The 21955-nt window shown below is 46.2% G+C and overlaps 1 protein-coding gene across 1 annotated transcript in view; it reads right to left on the bottom strand.

The window, feature by feature from the left end:
* Nucleotides 1-21955, bottom strand: part of ATRN (attractin) — a 159346-nt gene that overhangs the window by 84076 nt on the left and 53315 nt on the right. Inside the window, exons 6-16 of the mRNA XM_027705559.1 lie at nucleotides 21215-21420; nucleotides 19875-20043; nucleotides 18485-18575; nucleotides 16913-17156; nucleotides 14725-14908; nucleotides 11729-11883; nucleotides 7422-7506; nucleotides 5658-5878; nucleotides 4441-4562; nucleotides 3778-3916; nucleotides 1281-1462 (exon numbers count right to left, since the gene is read on the bottom strand). Coding sequence (XP_027561360.1) covers nucleotides 1281-1462; nucleotides 3778-3916; nucleotides 4441-4562; nucleotides 5658-5878; nucleotides 7422-7506; nucleotides 11729-11883; nucleotides 14725-14908; nucleotides 16913-17156; nucleotides 18485-18575; nucleotides 19875-20043; nucleotides 21215-21420 — 1798 coding nt within the window. The remainder of the gene's footprint in view (nucleotides 1-1280; nucleotides 1463-3777; nucleotides 3917-4440; nucleotides 4563-5657; nucleotides 5879-7421; nucleotides 7507-11728; nucleotides 11884-14724; nucleotides 14909-16912; nucleotides 17157-18484; nucleotides 18576-19874; nucleotides 20044-21214; nucleotides 21421-21955) is intronic.

The raw sequence follows: 21955 nt of genomic DNA on the forward strand, positions 1-21955 counted from the left end.
CCCCCCCTGCCCTGCTGCCCACACTGGGGGATCAGCCCAGGATACAGTTTCCCACATTACAAGCATTCCACACCAATATCCCCTAAAAAAGGCTCACAGTCTCCTTAGACTCACTTTTCAAAGGACACCATAAATAGGAAAAAAACCCTGTAAATTAATGAATTTTTTTCTCCCCAGTGTAAGGATTTAAACATGTTGCCATGTTTCTTTAGGAATTAATTCTACACTGAACTCCTGGGATATCCAGAAACACCTGGAGCTGTCAGAACCAGGTACCTTTACAACATTCCAGGCTTGGTTTCCTCTTTACAAAAGATTTAACAAACAATCCTGCTTAAATTACACTTTACCTTTCCTTGGCTAAATTGACTCCACTCTAAAACACTGCAATTGTTGAAATTCCACTTTAAAATTACAAAGGGAATCAAAGCAGGGAATGTTCTTGTTTCGACAGGGGAATACTTCTCTTAAGTACTGAAGCACGTTCTCCCCTGAAAAGCAGCAATCCCATTGCCTCCAGCCTCATTTATCCTGGATAAAACTCTTCCCACAGTGGCCTCTGGGACCCAGGAGTTGTTACTCTGATGTAACAGAGCATGCCATGAAATCCCAGCAGTTTTCCAGCCTAACCCAGGATTTCAGGGACACTGCCCAGCATCGTTCTCTGTCAGGGCTGTAGCACCACCTACACAACCTGCCCTGAACATTCCCTGCTCCTCCCAAGGACTGGAAAAATATCTGTATTTATTTTACTGATGCATGAAGAGGGACAGATTCCAATTCACTTCTCCCTGGCTCCGACAAAAAAAGCACCTGCCACTGAATCCCACGTAAATAACTCCAAATAAGCCAAGCGGCTCCGTGGAATGAGGAGGTGACATTTTAAACAGCTGCTTTTCTGAGCAGAATAAATAAGTTCCAGTGCTTTGCATGAAACACCTCCAGTGCCCCAGAGGGACCTTTATTTATAAAATATTGTGTACAAGCCAGGAGAGGGCTCCTGCTGCAGCCCTGGATCCCACCAGGGAAACACGGGGGGTGATTCCATTACAGAAAGTGATACCTCTGAGGCACCGTGTGTGTTTATATTTATCTTTCCCATTTACATTCCCGACAATCTCGGCTCAGAATCACCCAGAGGGTGCATTGAATTTCAAAAGGAGATCAGTCCTTTTGGGTTAAGAGGCATTTCTGTTGTGTACAGAGCACACAATATCCTGGCAGGGACTTCTCCACAGGCAGAGCTTCATTACTCAGGGGGGCAGAAAAAAAGCGCTCACCGAGGACTGGATCTTCTGCAGCTCCTTCAGGACAAAATCCACCTTCTTCTGGGTGGTGAGGGAAGCCAGCAGAGCACCGTTGGACCTGCAGGACAGCTTGGCATGGTCATAGGTCTCCTTGGCATTGGTGATCTTCAGGCAGGAGTTGCCAACCAAGTGCCAGTTTGTTCCACAGATGTTTTCTGGGGAAGGGAGGAGAGAGAAAGTAAACGCAGAGACACAGGTGACCCTCACAGCGTTCAAAGGAGGGAAAGAACCATGAAAGAACATGAGTCCAGGTGGGTAAGAAGGCCAATTGCCCCTGGTCTGTGTGTCCCAGCCCTGTGCTGGCACCACTGGGGCACCTCCAGCCCTGGGGGCAGTTCTGGGACCCTCAGACAGGAGAGACATGGAGGGACTGGAGCGTGTGCAGGGAAGGGAACGGAGCTGGGGAAGGGTCTGTTCCCTTCCCCAGTCCCTCTCCAGCTCTCCTGGAGCCCCTTCAGGCCCTGCAAGGGGCTCTCAGCTCTCCCTGGAGCCTTCTCTTCTCCAGGGGAACCCCCCCAGCTCTCCCAGCCTGGCTCCAGAGCAGAGGGGCTCCAGCCCTGGCAGCAGCTCCGGGGCCTCCTCTGGACTCTCTCCACCAGCTCCACGTCCTTGTGCTGTTGTTCCCAGGGCTGGAGCAGCTGAGGGAGCTGGGGGGGCTCAGCCTGGAGAAAAGGAGGCTCAGGGGGGACCTTCTGGCTCTGCAACTCCCTGACAGGAGGGGGGAGGTGGGGAGAAGTCGGGCTCTGCTCCCAGGGAACAAGGGACAGGAGGAGAGGGAACGGCCTCAGGCTGTGCCAGGGGAGGTTTAGGTTGGATTTCACGAAAAATTTATTCCCTAAAAATGTTGCCAAGCTCTGGCACAGCTGCCCAGGACAGTGTTGGGAGTCCCCATCCATGGAAGTGTCCAGAAAACAGAGTGGATGTGGCCCTTCGTGCTGTGGTTTGGTGGGATGGTGGGATTCAGTCAAAGGTTGGACTTGATGATGATCTTGGAGGTATTTTCCAATTTTAATGATTCCATGAACCCTTCTACTAAAATAAAACCTACAGCCCCACCCCAAACCAGTCTGACTTACTGGTGTGCCCAGAACTAGAGAGGAGCATTGATCTTCCTCCCCAGTGGAAGGGTTTCAACACTCTTAGGGAAGGGTTGCCACAGGTTTTTAGGAATTTACTCCACACTTAATTAGTGGGATATCCAGTGTATTCCCTTGCTATTATCCAGCAATATTCCCCTGTTAAATCCTAATATTGGAGAAGAAAAGCTGTTTAGGGCAGCTGAAGTCTGACACCAGCATTTAGTTACCTTGCAGTATGTAATCAAAGCATTTATTACAGTGTTGAAGAGTAAAATCATTGTAGGAGAAAGAGGAAAATAAACCAAACTAGTATTTTGTTGATGGCTTAAAACCACTTATTCACACACAGTTTCCAGGGGACCTTTTTAGGCAGGAGAGGGTTGTTGTGCTAATCCTGTCCCTGGAATGAACTTCCGGGATTAATCCCTGGTTCATCTGGAGCACAATCCCACTCCTGAAGAATTCCTTACGTTCCGTGGTTCGTTATTTCCCGTACAAAAAACCCTGCTGGGCATTTCCAGTGGGAATTTAGACTGAACAGATTGAAAAGCTCTCAAGTGTCAGTTTTTCAGATGGGCTTTTTACACCTGTGATCGAGTCACCCCCTTTTCTACATCAAATTAAACGCACCAAGCTCTTGATCTACCTCATTAAAAGATGTTTTTTTCTCACTCTCGTGGCTCTGATCCAAAGTTTCCTCGATTTTTAACTCTTCCAGACTGGCAAAACCAGACCTGGACACGTCCAAGCTTATCAGAGTTCCTGGGGGAAGGCTTTCCATGCCCATTAAAATGTCCTGTCTGGTGGGTTTTTTTCCCCCTTTCTCCATATTTTATTACCTGCAAATGTTAATCACTGAAGATCCTGTATTTTTTCCCCCCAGTCATTAGGATAAAAAAAAAAGTTACTCCAAGAGGACTAATAACCAGCTCCTGTGAGCTCCACTGGAAACACTTGAACAGGAGAATTTTCCTTAAACACTTCAGGTGTTACTTGCCTAATTTGTCCAGTATGTGCCATTATGCTTTTGCACCAATTTAGTTCCCCAAATTAAATAGCATGCATTATTAACTCTAATATCTTGCAGAAGCCTATTATCAACAGCTTTTATCAAATGGAAAGGGAGAGATGAAATACAGCCTAATAATTACACACATGATCACAGCCCTCTTCAGACAATTGGGACTGAAAAAATATTCCAGCAGATTTGATGGATTTACCAGAAATTAAGTTTCATGCCAGAGCTGGTATGATTAAACAACATTATTTACTCCAGCCTAGCACTAAAAATTGTAGATTTGGGGGGTGAAAAAGATAAAAATGAACAAAAAAACCCCTCAAAAACTTGAATTTGGGGGTTTTTTTCTTACATGAATATAACCAGCACCTACCTGGCAAAGCAATGCACTCCTGATTCCTGGGCTCCCACTGGCAGTTTTGATCCATGGCACAGCTTTTACAGCTTGTCTTTTTGTTACAGTAATAAGCAGGATTATCCTTGGGACAATTGTCATAGAGAGTAATAGGAACCTAAAAAGAAACAGCACAGGGGAGGCTTTTTCCCATATCCAACCAATGTGGGGATTTAACAGCCGTGACTGCAACACTGAACATCCCAGTCCAGCCCTATAAAGTCATTTATATACATTTTGGGTATTTATATATCCAAAAGCTGCATGGCTGGGTATCCCAGATATTCCCCAAAACCACCACCTGACAGGTTTTCCTCACTAGAGCTTCTACAAGAGAGGGTTAATTTGTTATTTTTTAGGGGAAGCTCCGTTGGTATCAAATTTGAAATATGACTAATGAATAATCACACCATTGTGATTCACACCAGTGAAACCTCTGCCTCTCCCTGTGCCCACAGCCCTCCTAAACCCACTGGGAAATCCCATGAAAAACCCTTGGATCAACTTAAAAAACCCAAGCATGTAGCACTTTAGAGCTAAGGAATAAGAAAACGAGGATTATAACACTGATAGACAAAACCATGGGGGCATTTGCTATTCCACAGGGTAAATTTAAAGCAAGGAATATTCAGTTCCCATTACCTGCTCCTCTGTGCAGTTGTTGTGTGCTGGGATGCACTGGTCAGAGCACCACTGACAGCTGTTGGTGTTGGCTGTACAGCTGTAGCAGTCTGTAATCTGATCACATTTTTCATTGTCTACAACTAGTAAAGAAAAAAACCTGCATGACCAAAAACAGGCATTTCCCGACAGAGCTCCGAGAACTTGGTTATTTACAGCTCTAAGAACTTGGTTATTTACAGCCAAAGAAACAAAACTTGGTTATTTACAGCCAAAGAAACAACCAAAGGGTGGCAGATAACTAAAATCAGGGAATTCCATGGCATTGGACTAATGGAAAATTGCATTTATTGACATTTTTAGCCCTAAAACACATGGCCAGAAAATGCAGCAAGACACAAACATGGATGTTCAGACATTCCATGAGGACAGTGATCGTTTCCCACCATCTTCCTGCAAGCCTGTCCTTCGAGCAGAGCATTTCCATGCCAAGCTTGAACTTTTCACTCATCTTTCCAATCATTTATTGCCTGTGGTTCGTGAAAATCTATTGTAGGTTGAGAGCCCAGCAAAGCAACGTCCCCCTCACATCAGTTTCTATTAAATAATTAAAGGATGACAATCTATTACAGAATTAAGGGCTGGATAATTCAATGAATGCATCAGGATCGAGTTGTTTTAAAATTATCCTGAGGGAAAACACAGGAATCAGACCTTAAAAGATTCATTCATTTTGTCCCTATACACAGAATCCCAGAAGGGTTTGGGTTGGAAGGGACCTTAAAGATCATTTGGTTTCAATCCCCTCTGCCAAAAAATAAAGTAATTTTTCCTAAAGTTGCTCCTGAAGTTATTCCTGCTGCCTCTCTTGAAGAGCACAGGATAATTCCACCAGATCCAGATGCCCTTCCTTGCTGATCAGGGAATTGCTGGTTCTCCAAAGGTCAATTCTTGGAGCAAATATCTACAGTGATGGTCCAGGCCTGATTCCTGGCTGATGATGGAAAAGCAAGTCCAAGCAGCAAGACAGGAAAAAGATTTCATGAACAGCTTCAGGAATGAGACATGGAAACATCTCCAGGACACCTGGTCAGAGGAAGGACTCCCGGGCACATATGGAAGCACAACCACAACTCGACCTCATAATGGCACACAACCAACACATGGCAGGGCTTGGAAAGGGGAAAAAGACCCTCCAGGCACCTGGGAAAGGGGGATGGAAGGAATGTGGCACATACCTGGCTTGGGAGGACAGTCTTCAAAGATCTTCTGCTGCTGCTCCAGGGTGGCGTTTTCCCACGGGACGCAGCGGGGAGGGTTGGGAGCCCACACACACCTGACCCCGGGCCCTGCCCGCAGGCAGGACGACTCGTTGGCAAAAGCTTCACATCTCTCAGGGGTGAACTTCAGGATGTCACTCAGCAGGAGGCTGTTGAAGCCTCCAAAGACGTACATGGTGCTGGAGAACATGGAAGCGGAGAGAGAAGGACTCGCGGGTGTTTTCGCGGCTCGCGCGGCTGCTCCGGGTAAACGGGATTTAAGGTCTGAGGGAGGTGTTTTATTACATCCCAGAGTGCATAAATCCAAATAAATAGCTCGTGGTTAAGGGAGGCACTAAAGAAAAGGTCAGTCCAATTTCACTGTTTCAGAGAAGCCACAGAATCTCAACAGATTCAAACATATCCAAGGTCATTGGCTGAACTTCCCCTCCAGCCAAAACTCTGGGAGGCACCTGACCGACCTGATGAGACCCAAAATTTGGGATCTTTCCTGTAATTTGCAGTGGCAAGAGAGGGAGGAAGGCTAAAAATCTGGGAGATGGTATCAGACCATCAAAGCAGAGTTTAGGAACTGGGACAAAACAGTTTGGTGCTTCGCTGTCGCTGCTCCGCTGGCACAAAACCAGTTTTCATGGCTGGTACCAACTGAACAGAGTCATTGTGTCTGCTAAAAAAAACACCAAACAACCCCCAAAATAACAGAATATTTTGTAGAAGAAGGGGTGAGGTTTTTAAACCTTCTTTAGGATCACAACTGCCTCAGGTAAAACATCAAGTTTTGTTAGTTACATAAAAATGTCACTCAAAAATTCCCTGTGAATCCAAGTTTGCAGGCACAGGTAAAAAAAGACAGTGGAGAAGGATCAAGGCAAGTTTTGGTTGATTAATGAGTATTTTTTATTATGATTTTCATCCTATTTTAGGACTCCTATGAAATAAAACTTCTCAGAGTTGGTTCCATGGACATAAATACAGCAATAGCTGTTCACCTGAAAGCAGGGATATCACTACAGTGGGTAAAGCTTAACAGCTGGAATCCCACTTAGGATTTTCCCTAAATATTGGACATCACATGGCTGGGAAAGAAGAGCCCCACAGGATAAAGGTGTGTAAACTGACAGGAGAAAGTGTATAAACTGAAACATGGACAAACTGAGATACCACGAGGTAAAGGAAGGTCTGGAGAAAGGAGTTGTCAGTGCATCTAAGTAAGAAATGTGAAATGAATTGGAAGGAGTAATTATGAAATAAGGAAGAAACAGAAATAAAGAAGAAATAGGAATATACATAAAAGTAGGGGAAAGGAATAGAAATATGAAGAAAAAAATCAAGATATTGAAAGAAGGAAGTGAGCTGAGACAGTTTAGTGAGTTGAGGCAGTTTAGTCCAGTGAAGGGATCATTGGCACAGGGGGACACTGATGACACTACAAAAGTGAAGAGCTGAGAACTGTCAGAGGTTCAGAGAATCACAGGATGGTTTGGGTTGGAAGAGAGCTCAAAGACCCTCCAGTTCCACCCTCTGCCATGGGTAGGGACACCTTCCACCAGCCCAGGTTGCTCCAAGGCCCGTCCAACCTGGCCTTGGACACTTCCAGGGATGGGGCAGCCACAGCTTCTCTGGACAAGGAGGTTTGTGCCAGATCCTCACCCCTCTGGTCTCAGCACCCCTGCCCTCCCCGTGGGGGGCGTTTATGGAGGTGTGGAATGTCTCTGTCCTTACCTGTTGTACAGCACAGCCGAGTGTCCAAACCTGTTCACGTCGTGGTGGAGCCCCGGGCGGGGAAGGACCGACCATCGATCGCACGCTGGGATGGAAAACATTCATTTCAGAAACATTCCCGGGATAATGAACAGGACAATTACATAGCACAACCCTTCCTGGAAAATCCCAAAGTACCTGGGATCTTCCAACAAAGACATTGAGGAGCTGGAGCATGTCCAGGGAAAGGAACAGAGCTGGGAAGGGGCTGGAGCAGCAGGAGCAGCTGAGGGAGCTGGGGGGGCTCAGCCTGGAGAAAAGGAGGCTCAGGGGGGACCTTCTGGCTCTGCAACTCCCTGACAGGAGGGGAGAGCCAAGAGGGGCTTGGTCTCTTTCTCCTGGTCTCTTATCCCAGGGAACAGGACAAGAGGAAGCTGCTTCCCTCCTTTACCAGTGGAATTTTTCCCCGTGTAACAAGTTCAGTTTTTATCTGTTTACACGTGAATTATTTGCAGTTTTGCCCCGAACCAGCATCACTGAGAACAGAGGCTTATCTTCCTTTTTATTTCCATTGCAATTATGTTCCTAGAGGGCAGATATCCATGCTTTTAAAAACATTTCTCGCTCATCAGAGCTTAGGGATTCGTGGCTGTTTTTCCTCTTTTAACACAACATGAGATTATTCCATCTTTTTTTTCTATTAGCATAACATTTGTTAAGTTCTGCCTCATTTTTTTTTCACTCGGTTTCTCAGGTAATTTTTTTCCTTTGGGCAGTGCATAAAAAAAAAAGGAAAAAACAAGCTAAGAAACATCCAACCCACTGAGCAAAGGAACAAAGGCAGGAAAAGTCAGTCCAATTCATGTCACTTCGACTCCACAAAGGGAATTGGGATCACCTTGGGGACCAACGTCCCAGAGGCACTTGGATGCAATTTATGCAATTAAGAGAGAAAAGTCAATCTGCTGTAAAGATCCACAGAGCCCTCAAATACTCCAAGATTCTTTAGTACAAGATAAAACTTGTTCATTTTTCACCTAATTGAATGGGAGAACTGTTGGATAAAACAACAGATCCATGGCAACTTTGTCCAAAAGTGCTGAGAAATGAAAGACAAAGTGCCCTGTTGGATTTAATCCTTTGATGAAGTGTGATTTTGAAGTTTATTTTTACATATCATCTGCTCGATTTCCAAAGAATTTAACCTATCCCAGCATCATTCCCAAGCCAAGAATGCACCGTTCCAATTTCTAGCAGGAGACTTCAGCAAAATTGGACAGCAATTTGCAGTTTTTTAGCCATCAAGTTGCGTGTTATGTGAGGCCAAGAAACATATTTTTCTAGATTAACAGAAGGCCTGGAATGTTTTGCTTTCTAAGCTTCTTTCCCATCTTTAACTCAAGATCAAGTATTGGAAAAAACGAGTAATTCTGAGACTACAAAAGAATCTACTCCTTCCTGACTCAGGAGTTAAGCCAAGCCTAAGACTTAACAATGCCCAGGATTTATTAAATGTACTGTTCAAACAGAACACATCTGCTGTGGAAACAGGCAGCCTCTTCCTATGTTTGTGATCTAAATCTGAATTTTTGATGGGGTAAATAGAAGAGTTTTAATTTTCCTTCTGTGGCAAGAAAAGATCTTTACACAAGTAGAGCTTTACATGAATAGGAGGGGATTAAATGAGGCATTTTTCCACTTAAAGCTCTTGCAGAGCAAGATATTCTTTGCCAAAGGCCAAAAAGACCAATTTTGGGGACGGGAAGAGTTAATTTGCCATTTTCCAAAAGGGAAAATACTGTGAGATTCAACAGGAATTGCACAAGCACACAGAGAGCTGGATTGTTATCCTGAAACCTTCCCAAACCAGGCATTACCTGGACAATTTGCACTGAACACACCCCAACCTGGTCAAGTGAAGTATAAAGGATAAGAAACATCAATGAATTCTCAGATCTCCCCCATTGCTAAAGCCCAGCACACATTTCTGACACCTGTTGGTATCCCCCACACACATAAAAAAAGGAGATTTTCTGTCCTCAGAACACTCAGTGCATGTGCTCTCCTTACTTGGAAATTAGAGGAGGGAAAACAGGAAAAATCTGATGATGTCAATAAAATCAGTTAATTCCAAAATGAGTTTTAATGGCAAAGGTTGAGAAGAGCTGGGTTTGAAGCCTTTGTGTTAGACTGGGTTTAATTCCAGTCTTCCAACCATCAGTATGATCACTAATTAACCTAATCACTAATCAATCAGGATCATTCATCAACAAGATGTAAAAGATGAGCAAACCAGCCAGCCAGACTATTCTAAAAGTGGGGAATAAAGACAATTATTAAAGCCTCTTGGAGAAAACTGACCTTGCTTGGTTCTCTCTGGGTAACTTGTGCCTTGGGAATATCAAGGGATAGATAACAGGGGGTTTATATGGACTTATTTCCATGGAGACCAACGTGAATATGAACAAGATAATTAATTACTGCAGAGATCCTGCAGGAAGAACCACCCAGGAGGTGTTTCTGCTGTGACACCAATGATCAGCCACCACCCCGAGGTATTCCTGGCACTGCTCCCAGACAAATGGGAGAAGGAAAACCAGGCACAAGGGGTCCTGCCATGAAGAGAAGAGAGAAAGTGGGCTGTTATCTGAAAAAAAGCTGCTCTTTTTGGGCTGAGAGTCTCTTCCCTAAAGAATGAGGGGACCCAAGAACACCAAAACACGTCTCACCCCATCAGGTGAAATTAAATCAATGCAAGCTCTAAATCTCAGGGTAAAACTGAAAATTAACTGCACCCCTTATTTCACATATCAGGAACCTGCCTGGTGACTAAAATGAGTCAAAATGAACATCATTGTTGGCACATGTTGTCAAATTAATGCAAATTGGGCTTTAAATCCAACAGACAGTTCAACAGGTCAGGGCAGACAGCAGAATGCAGCAAGGAAAATCAATCACTGTTGCAATCAAAGTTTAAAAAAATTAAACTGTTGATGACTGTCACAGAACCATGGAATGGTTTGGGTTGGAAGGGACCTCAAAGATCATCTTGTTCCACTCTCTGCCATGGGCAGGGACACCTTCCACTATCCCAGGTTGCTCCAAGCCCCATCCAATCTGGTGGAATATCTCATTTTAATTCCTTGAGTTAAAAAAAAAAACACATCAAAATAAAGCCAGCTACAAAAATTCCACAGGAATACGACTGGAAATCACAGGAAGCAGAAGGGAATGATCCTTGTAACGAAGGGGAAAGATGGTACAAGGATGTCAAACCCTGATGATCCAAGTAATTGGTTCAGCTGTGTTTTCCTCTCACAAACCAGGAGGGAGATCTCAGTGGACACTCACTGCAAGATTTCAGATTTACGTGATTATTTCAGGGAATTCATCCTGAGAACCCAAATTCAGGGAATTCTGAGAGCAGAAGACAGATGTGACAGAACAGAGAATGGTGTTTTTCCCCACTGTGAGTTGTCTGGGTGCATATGCACCTTCTTTTAGATAATTCCATCTCTTCTTTCAGATAATTCCATCTCTCCTTTTCCTCTCCTTCTCAAATTCACCATCTCTGGACTCCAAATTCACAAATAAATGCTGCCCTCTCCTGGCTACTCAAATTCAGCAAAGCCAACCTACTACTCTGCTTTATTGCTGAATAAAGTAGTTTAAAACCAGAGTGTGCACTGCACAGGCTGAGTTTCAGCAGCTTCCAGTGCTTGGAACTGTCCTAAAAACCTGCCTTTTTTATCAAATAACAAATTAAACCACTCTCAAAATATCTGGAGAACTCATGGCTGAGACAGCAGGACAGGGAACAGCCTCAAGTTGTGCCAGGGGAGGTTTAGATTGGATTTTAGGATGTGTTTTTTTCAAGGAAAGGGTTGCAAAACACTGGAAACAAAACACTGCCCAAGGAAGAAGAAGTGGAGTCACCATCCCTGGAAGTGTTCAAAAAACGTGGATGTGGCACTTGGGGACATGGTTTAGTGGTGAAGAAGGTGGTGCTGGGTTGATGGTTGGACTTGATGATCTTAAGGGTGTTTTCCAACCTTAATGATTCCTTGATTTTTATGATTCTGTAACAAAACCCTAATTTTTAGTGCCCAAGGTTGTGCATAAACTGCTGACAGAGTACCTGCTGCTGGAAATCACTGCACCACCTCATTTCCTTGGAATTCTGGAGCGACCTAACGAGCCTCCTTCTCCTGATCCCACATCCCTCTGCCCAGCAGCGCTCGGGACGACACACCCAGCACGGAAATCAGCGGCTCCCTCGGGATAGCCGAGAATTTGGGCCTTTCCTTAGGATTTCTGGGAGAACTCACCGATGTCATAGGCCATGAAATCCGAGGAGAAGCACTTGGCCCCGTGGCTCATGGAGGTGTCGTTGTGGGTGTTCCCCCCGAACACCAGCATGGTCCCGCTCACCACCACGGCCGTGTGCAGGTAGCGGTAAAAGCGGCTGTCCTTCAGGATGGTCCTTGGGGAATAAAAACACAGCCATTAACCTGCTGTCCTAGTTAGAACAGCTGGGACCAGTTCACCACTGGATGAACCCAAACTGTGTATTCCAGAGCCTTCCATGCCATTTCTCAGAAACTGTTATCAACAGACCATTTACACCATCTGCCCAGAGCAGCCCTGACCCCTCAGGCTGTAAACTGGGTGTTGATAGGAGGGTGCTCCTGTCCTCACACCCAGGGTGGAACTCCCCACCCTGAGGGAGGTACTGGGCATTCCTGCCTGAACTGGAGGATAGATAATCTTGGAGTCTTGGGACTTTTTTTAACCACTCGTGGGATCCAGAGAAGGACTGTGACCACCACTCTCAACCAGACTGCACCAGCACTCTCACCAACAGGTTTTCCCCTCTCCTTTTCCTTTGGACTCAGGGGGCCCAAGGAACACCACTCTGTTCATGCCCCAGGGTGCTGGGTTATACATTTGGGGTTCGTGGGTTAAAACCAATTGTTTGTCTGTATAATTGTATTTATTGTATTACTTTATTAAATTGTTATTCTGACTTACAATCTCTCCTTTGAGTTGAGTTCATTTCCCCTGCTGGTTTACCTTTAAACCAGCACACCAGGCTGAACAGCACCCAACACAGACAAACCAATCCATAAACCCAAGCTGGAGAAGTGCAGGGAAAAAGGGGGGATAAAGTGTTTAACTGCTTTTCCTAATGAGGTGTTTAACAACTTCCTTTCCACACTCTCCGATCCCTTCTGTAACTTCATTCTCATCTTCCCATCTGCTTTGCCAGTTTAGAGGAGAAATATATCTATGAGAGCCTCTTTCCAAAGCTATGGATCTTTGTATCATCAATTCCCTCCCCAGGGATTCTCAACTTTTCACTCTAACTGGGCTTTTGAGCACAGACAGCCCGGGAGGACTCCAATATTTTAGAGTAACTCTGCTTTTATAGCAGCCCAAAGGATTCTTTCACACTGGGCAGCAGCTGCTGCTCAAAACTAACAATCCTGTTTGAAGGAAATCTCTGCAGCTCCCAAAAATGGAGCCCTGCAGGTTAATACCTGCCCAACTCAAGGGCTCCTCTGTGACAAAATCATGGAGAGCACTGATCAAACTGGGCACTGATCTCATTGTTAACCAGGGGGAGCGATGCCACTGACTGAACACAAAGGGTCATCCTTTGGAGAATTCTCCTGCTGTTCTGAGAGGGTTTGGGTTGAGGGAGGGGATTCTGCCCCTTTCCTCTGGTCTCATGAGACCCCCCTGCAGAGCTGCCTCCAGCCCTGGGAACAACAGCACAAGGACGTGGAGCTGCTGCAGAGAGTCCAGAGGAGGCCCCGGAGCTGCTGCCAGGGCTGGAGCCCCTCTGCTCTGGAGCCAGGCTGGGAGAGCTGGGGGGGTTCCCCTGGAGAAGAGAAGGCTCCAGGGAGAGCTGAGAGCCCCTTGCAGGGCCTGAAGGGGCTCCAGGAGAGCTGGAGAGGGACTGGGGACAAGGCATGGAGGGACAGGACACAGGGAATGGCTTCCCACTGCCAGAGGGCAGGGATAGATGGGAAATTTTGAAGGAATTCCTGGCTGGGAAGGTGGGGGAGGCCCTGGCACAGGTTGCCCAGAGAAGCTGTGGCTGCCCCTGGATCCCTGGGAGTGTCCAAGGCCAGGTTGGAGCAACCTGGGCTAGTGGAAGGTGTCCCTGCCCATGGTAGGGGGTGGAACCTGCTGGTGTTTCAGGTCCCCTCACCAAGGGACACCAAGCTGAGCACGTGGGTGACAAACCATCCAGAGAGACTTGGACAAGGTAGAGAAGAGAGCCCATGGGAATCTCACGAGATTTAACGAGGAAGAGAGGGTCTGAATCACTGAAGAATAAAAAAAGGGAGTCAATGACAGCAAAACAAAGCAGAGCTTGAGGTGAGCAGTCAGTGCCACCCTCTCCCTGCAGGGCTTGTCCCCCAGGGCTCCCCGGGCTGGCAGAGCTGATGTGACACGAGGAAGTTGGTGCTGCGGCAGTTTGGAAGAACATTGTCACATCTGTGACATTTTTGTGCCTGTTCAGCCCAGATTTGCTGAATTGGCTGAAGTGGAGGATCAAATGAACCCACAAAGGAAGTGGGGTTACACTCTGTGCACAAGGGAGCAGGAAGGAAGAGGTTGGAAATTAGTCCCTCGTTATTTCTCTCATCAGCACAGACACACAGACAGTTGTTGCAGAAACACAGAGTATTTTAACCCTCAAAAAAAACCCCAGATAGGGTGACTCAAATTTCCATGTCTTAACTCAAGAGAGAGTCTCCTTTTTGTCAGGAGCTTTTAGAAAGAACTTGAAGAAAACCACAGAACTAAGGAGAATGTATTTCACCTCCAAGTCGTGAAGTGAGGCTACAGTTTTTTAATAAAACTCACCTTTGAGCAGAAACAAATCACAGAAGATTTTCAGCTTAAGAAATGAACATTTCGAGCAGTTACAGAGCCAGAAGAAAATGGGGTTGTAATAGAAATTCTTTTACAGTCTTAACTGCAGAGTGAATTATCCCTCACTTGACTGCAGTAACTGCACTCATATGCACAGGCTGGCAAGGAAAAAACCATCAAATATTTCTCTTTTCAGCTTGAATGGAACAACAGATTAAAATGGATTGCTTGGCTCGTTCACAGCCTTGATTAGATGTGATTATATGATTCTCCATTCATAAAGGGATATAAAAATAAGAGATCCAAGAGAACAGCATCTCTCCTGAACACAGGCAGACATAAACCACTGTACCCTTCTCAAATCCTCCACCCTCTCGTCCACTGGAGATAAAAATATGGGGTGGGAAAAGGGGAAAAAGAAGGAAAACCCACTTACCACATCCGGGAATCAACTTCATATTTGTACAGATCATCTGCCAGCCTGTACTTGTTGGCACTGAAGGCTTTGTAACCTCCATGGATGTAAATGGATCTGGTGTTGGGATCATAAACGCTGCTGTGGCCATACCCCCCCTGCACCAGAGCTCCACTGGTCTGTAAAATGCTCCAGGTATTTGTCACTGAAAAAACAGGGTGATAAAACACAATCAATTGCTCTCCTTTAATAACTCATCAGCAACACAAATTGGGATTCCCCTGACTCGGATCTCCACACTGTCTCTATCACCTCCCAGCCAAAAATATCCTCCTTCAAGGAGTTTGTTGTCAAGAAGGACTGTAAAGTATTTTTAATTAGAGCAGAAGCAGCTTTTTCGCGGTCATTTATTACATTTTTGCAGGCAATCTAAGTAAATGAGAGATAAAAAATAGAGAAATAATGGATTGCATTCCAGTGACATGAAAATGCCAGCACTGGGACCTGGTTTGGAATGGGACCCAAGAGCACTTTTACTTTTTATGTATGTATAAATATATATATATAAAGCCAGACAGCACTTGAAGCCAAGTCTGACTGTGAAGAACAGGGCAGTTAAAAACTAATATGTGATTAATGGTCCTGTATCTCACTCACTAAAATAACATTGGTCTGAAGCACTTTAGACATAATGTAACAGCAACTGGAATAAAAATGCCAAATTACACAGCAAATCTCCATAGTAAGTGCAGAATGAAACCCTGCACAGGCTTCCCAACCCCAGGGCAGAGCTGGCACACAAAAAGCAAAGGAACTGGACAGTGTGGGAAAAATAAACCACTGCCCCACACGTCCTGGTTCTCCCTGGATCTCTCCAAGAGGAAGAAAACTCCCTCCTGTGGACACCAGAGAACCAGCTCCAGTAGATTCCCTGGATCGGGATGACTAGAAGACAAGGATAAAGGGTTCCAAGTGCAGACAGAGCCACTATTTTTGAGAATAATCAGCACATTCCTGCTGTGAGCTCCCTGTGCTTAACCATGATCCCCACCTGGAGCGAGGGATGTGACTCCATTTCAGAGTTAGGAGGGAATTCAGTTCACCTGGAGAGCTTCCTGTGCTTCACTAGAAATCTCTGGATCTTAAAATCACCCTCAGAATCTTAAAATCATCACATCTATTTCCAGAGACACGGGGATCAGACCATACCAGGGATATGGGAATCCAGAAATCCATCCCCTGTTCACCTTAAGCCCCTGTTTAGGGGACATGGGGGTCAGGTTAAGCAGGTGTTTGGTCTGAATTAAAAAAATTCTTATTGAAAAAAATCTGATTAAAAAGGGAGCTGGGAGTTTGGATTGACAGGAAGCTGAACAGGAGCCAGAGTGTGCCCAGGTGGCCAAGAGGGCCAATGGATCCTGGCCTGGAGCAGGAACAGTGTGGCCAACAGGGCCAGGGAAGTGATTCTGCCCCTGGACTCAGCACTGGTGAGGCCACCCCTGGAGTGCTGTGTCCAGTTCTGGGCCCTCAGCTCAGGAAGGATATTGAGGTCCTGGAGCAGGTCCAGAGGAGAGCAACGAGGCTGGGGAAGGGACTGGAGCACAAGTCCTATGAGGAGAGGCTGAGGGAGCTGGGGCTGTTCAGCCTGGAGAAGAGGAGGCTCAGGGGAGACCTCCTCACTCTCTGCAACTCCCTGACAGGAGGGGGAGCCAGGGGGGGGTTGGTCTCTTTTCCCAGGCAACTCTCAGCAAGACAAGAGGGCTCGGGGTCTTCAGCTGTGCCAGGGGAGGTTTAGGTTGGAGATCAGAAAGAATTTCTTTCCAGAGAGGGTGCTCAGCCATTGGAATGGGCTGCCCAGGGAGGGGGTGGATTCTCCATCCCTGGAGGTTTTTAAGAAGAGACTGGATGTGGCATCAGTGCCATGGGCTGGGAACCACGGCGGGGTTGGATCAAGGGTTGGACTTGATGATCTCGGAGGTCCCTTCCAACCCAGCTGATTCTATGATTCTATAACTTTCAGAAGTGTTTGTTTTACCAGAGGGAAAGAGGAAAATTCAGTTCTCCTGCTCTGTGTCTCCACCACAGATTCTTTTGTGTCTTCAGGAGCTACCTCAGGGTGTGAAGTCGGAGGCTGCTAGATTCTACAAATATCAAAAGCTCAAGAACTGCCAAACCAAGGCAAAGCTGAGGCAGGGAGGGCCCCACTCACCCAGGTTGTACTCCTGCACATTGCTGATGTAGCCATAGAGGGGGCAGTGGCCGAAGATGACCAGCATGACAGTGCTGTTGTCCCGCAGGGTGACGATGTGGGCAGAGTGTCCCACCACGGCGTATTGCTCCTTGGCCTTGGGAGACACCTGGGCCCAGCTCTGGTTGGAGATGTGGAACACCCACAGCTGGCTGCTCACGTTCCCCGTGGCATCAATCTTCCCTCCATACATGTAGATGTTGTCCTGGAAAAAAGGCACACGTGGAATAAGGCCAAGGGATTTAGGAAATAGGTACGGAATGAATTGCTGGTCTGAAGTAACCGAAAATACTTGATGAAGTCTCCTGGAGAGGGACTTTGGATAAGGAATGGAGGGACAGGACACAGGGAATGGCTTCCCACTGCCAGAGGGCAGGGTTAGATGGGATATTGGGAAGGAATTGTTGGCTGGGAGGGTGCTGAGGCCCTGGCCCAGGTTGGCCAGAGAAGCTGTGGCTGCCCCTGGATCCCTGGAAGTGTCCAAGGCCAGGTTGGACAGGGCTTGGAGCAACCTGGGATAGTGGAAGGTGTCCCTGCCCATGGCTGAGAGTGGGACTGGATGATCCTTAAGGTCCCTTCCAATCCAAACCATTCTGTGATTCCGGGATGAATTCCCATCCTTTCAAGTGCCCTGTTTGTGCCTGAAAATGGGACTGGATGATCCTTAAGGCTCCTTCCAAACCAAACCATTCTGTGATTCCAGGATGAATTCCCATCCTTTCACAGGTTGTTCAAGTGCTCTGTTTGTGAACTGGGAGTGGGACTGGATGATCCTTAAGGTCCCTTCCAATCCAAACCATTCTGTGATTCCAGGATGAATTTCCATCCTTTCAGGTTGTTCAAGTGCTCTGTTTGTGAACTGGTGCTGTGGGGGAGTTTTTGAGTGTTTATAATTAAGCTTTGTGTAGCCTTGCACTGTGATGAGCTAATTAACATTCCAAAAAAACCAAAGGTCAGGAAAGGATCAGCTCATTTCCTTTCCAAAGCCTTTGCCATCCTGCTCTCCCCCACAGCAAGGCACAGGGGGGAGAAAGGCAGGTAAAAGCATCAAATCCACCTGCTGTGGGTGCTGGAAGAGCACAGTTTTACTGCAGGAGAAGAGCAAGTTCCAAAAATCCCTGATTCCCCAGCTCTGCTCTGGTGCCTTGGACAACAGAGCTCATAAAAATATTTATGGGATTCACACAAAAGGCAGCTGGGAAGCAGCTGAACTCCAGCAAACTCTGCCTCAGGCGTGTCTTGCCAGCACAGAGAGCAAAGAGGAGGAAATAATGGACTCACTGACCTCAGACAGCCCTAAAATCCCTGGAAAAAGGGCAAACAAGGAACACACAAGCAAAGGCACCACAGACTTCCCAGGATATCAGCTCAAGGATTCTCTGGAGCACGAGCACACAGCCTGGGCTAACCATGGACAAGCCTTGGAAGGAGAAATGCTCCTCCCAAACACGACTGATCCGGGATAAGGGGTGGGAAGCCAGGGGGAAGAAGGGGGAAATCAGCTGGGAAGTGAGTTAGGAATTCTGAACTTACCTCGTGTAATGCCAAGGAATGACCATATCTCATCTCTACTGAGTTCACAGAGTTGTTCAGGGGAAGCCACTCCTCAGAAATAAGGTCATACCTGGGTAATAAAAAGTGAATTAACCTCCAAGAAATAGGTATTAAAGTTGGGAAAGTTATGGCTTGTCCTTTCCAAGATTCGGGGGGAATTATTTACCAAAACAATATCATGATATAAATTATTATTTACTAAAATAATAAATCCTGCCATGATTTCAGCATGCACAAAGCTCCCACAAGCTACTTATGGATTAAAAAACCCAGTCCAGCCTGCTCTGTTACTCAACACCCACATATTGATTTGCTTCATCCTGTGTCCTTTCCAATGCAAATCCAAGAGTTAATGAACTGTCTATTAAACTGTGTCACCAACACCACATCATCCCTCAAAAAAGTATAAAAACTTCACACTGAACTCAGGTAAGTTCCAACTACTTGATAAAAAAAACCTCTTTGAGTGCTCAAAAAGCACTTTTTAATTATGTTTTTGCCATTCAAGCTTGAAATAACACAAACCTCCAGCCCTGAAAATGGCCTGTGGCTCTTTATTTAAAATAATGCACTATATCTGTCAGGCTTAGAGCCTTGTGAGATAAAATCATCCCTGAGAGAGTGTTCAACAAAGCCATAGGGCATCCCATTAAAAAAGTGTGTGTTTTCAGCTTCTCTTTAATTTCCCCTACAAGAACTATTATCTCTGGATGTGAGTGCAGAACACACAGTTCCCATTTAGGTACAAAGGGAGGTACAAAGCCATCCCTGGAAAAAAAAATCCAGCTTTTGCCTAGTTCTGCCCCAATACCATCAAGCTTGAGGGGAAGCCTGAAAAACTGATGGTTTTTAGGAGGGATTTCCCAATTATTACTTGATGTTTTAGTTACTGTTAAATCTCCTCCATTAGCTGCTTAAATTTCCTCATCCTAAATGTCATTCCCTGTTTGTATCCCATCCTTTATGGAAAACCATCCATGGTGATCAGGAGGTGTTAATTAAGGAGCCAAAGCCTCTGAAGTCACACAAATAGAACATCAGGGCTAAAAACTCCGAAGCAAAACCCTCCTTTAATCCGAGATATAATTCAGGAGGTGGCCCAGAAATGCAGAGTGAATATTTAAAAGCTGTCAGACACAGATGATTCAAAAACTCCCTGAACATCAGGAACCTTCCACTTTATCTTTTCCCAAATTAGCACCCCCTTGGCAGCGTTCTCCAACGTCTCAAAACGTGAGCCTGGAGTTTTTATCCAGGCTGGTTTTTCCCCTGGAGATGGAGCCAAAGCAAAACACACACTCCTAAAAAATAACTCCCAAATCCAAGCTCCTCTCTCTTTTTAGATTTTATTCTCTGGGTTTATACTCACGCCAAAACCTTCTGAGAGTCAGAGTGATTGAAGACGTAGCCCCCAACAATCCACATCTTGTTGTCATGGATGACTGTTTTGTGGGATGCTCTGGGAAGTTTGGGAAGAGAATATTCCTCCCGGGTCCAAAAGGACTGGTTTGCAGGAACAGGAATTGAACAGCCAGGACCTGGCAAAAGAAGGTTTAAAAATGAAGTTGTTGTTTGGTTTTCTTTTTTCCCAAAGCCTGTGTTTCAGCTCCAGGTCAATCTCCTGCAAGGGCTGTAGGTGGTTGCATTTAATGTAAGACTAGTTTTTACATGTCAGGATGTCAATGCAAAGGAAAAATGTGCCCTCAGCCCAAAGCCCTGCTAAAACTGAGGCTGCTCAGCTCAGTTGGACATGAGAATGAGGCATGTTGTGTGTTCAAACAGCTCAGTCGTGGCTCAAATTTGCTTTAGGTGCACAGGAAGGAGGTTTAAAGTTGTTACCTGATGCCTCCAAACCACAGGCTGGTCCTGCTGTGCATGGGGGCAAAACTGCTTTTAAAAGCCTTTTGTTAAAAATCACACAATCTCAGAATGGTTTGGGTTGGGAGGGATAATAATGATCATCCAGTTCCAACCCCTGCCATGGGCAGGGACACCTCCCACCATCCCAGGTTGCTCCAAGCCCTGTCCAACCTGGCTTTGGACACTTCCAGGGATCCAGGGGCAGCCACAGCTTCTCTGCCCAACCTGGGCCAGGGCCTCCCCACCCTCCCAGCCAACAATTCCTTCCCAATATCCCATCTATCCCTGCCCTCTGGCACTTTAAATGCTTTATCCTGAGGTGAATCTTCTCTCTGGAGTCAGGAGGTGAAGGCAGTTGCCTGGCAGGGGTTGGCTCTGGCAGCCTGTCTGTCCTGGGCACTCCTGCAGCCAACAATTCCTTCCCAATATCCCATCTAGCCCTGCCCTCTGGCACTGGGAAGCCATTCCCCCTTGTCCTGTCCCTCCATCCCTTGTCCCCAGTCCCTCTCCAGCTCTCCTGGAGCCCCTTCAGGCCCTGCAAGGGGCTCTCAGCTCTCCCTGCAGCCTTCTCTTCTCCAGGGGAACCCCCCCAGCTCTCCCAGCCTGGCTCCAGAGCAGAGGGGCTCCAGCCCTGGCAGCATCTCCGGGGCTTCCTCTGGACTTACTCCAGCAGCTCCATCCTTCCAAATGGAGTGTGATCCTTTAATATTAAAAAGCAGATGCTCTGTTCCTGGTCGAAACACTAACACTTGTCATTGGGAATATTCCCACATACTCCCAATTAAAACTGCCAGTGCCCCACATGGAAAATACATCCCAAAACTTCCCTCCATCCCCCAGGACACTCACCTTGCCAGCCTGGGGAGCACACACAGGCCTTGGAGTCATTGCTGTTGCAGTGGCCCCTCTCAGGAGCCCCACAGTCCTCGGTGCAGTAGGGAATGTCACAGGCTTCACCCTTCCAGTATTTGGCACAGTCACATTCCAGAGCCTTGGTGCTGCTGTTGAGTTTGCACTCCCCTCGGCCAGAGCAGTTGTTGGGACACATATTGAAACTGGGAACGGCAGGGAGAAGAATTTGTAAGGAAGGAAGAGGATTCCCAAGATTTATTAACCAAGAGGGATGCTGAATTAACGTTAACACAGTTTGTTCCACCCAAACCAAGACCCTGGTGTGAGGGACCTGCAGGGATTTGCTCCCTCCCCTCATGAGTCGAAGTCTCAGCTCCTCTGAAAAAATATCTATATGATTTTTAGCCACTTTTAATGCAAATGAATCACCCTAAAACACCCAACAGCAAGTGAGGGATTTAATCAGCACACCAGGCTGTTGTGGTGTCTGTGCAATTCAGACTCAAAGTGCTCCCAATCAGGTGCTATTCTGGGATCTGCTCACCAAGGGAACACACTGGAGACGAATCCCAAGCCAAAGATGTGCCTGGTTTGAATCCTTTCTGATTTTATAATATCTGATTTAAAATCAGATATAAAATCAGATATAAAATCTTTCTGATTTTATAATATCTGCCTGGATCGAATCCTTTCTGATTTTATAATATCTGATTTAAAATCAGGTATTAAATCTTTCTG

The sequence above is a fragment of the Neopelma chrysocephalum genome, unplaced genomic scaffold, assembly GCF_003984885.1.
Source record: "Neopelma chrysocephalum unplaced genomic scaffold, ASM398488v2 Primary Assembly neopelma1_345, whole genome shotgun sequence".
In the NCBI taxonomy this organism is placed as follows: domain Eukaryota; kingdom Metazoa; phylum Chordata; class Aves; order Passeriformes; family Pipridae; genus Neopelma; species Neopelma chrysocephalum.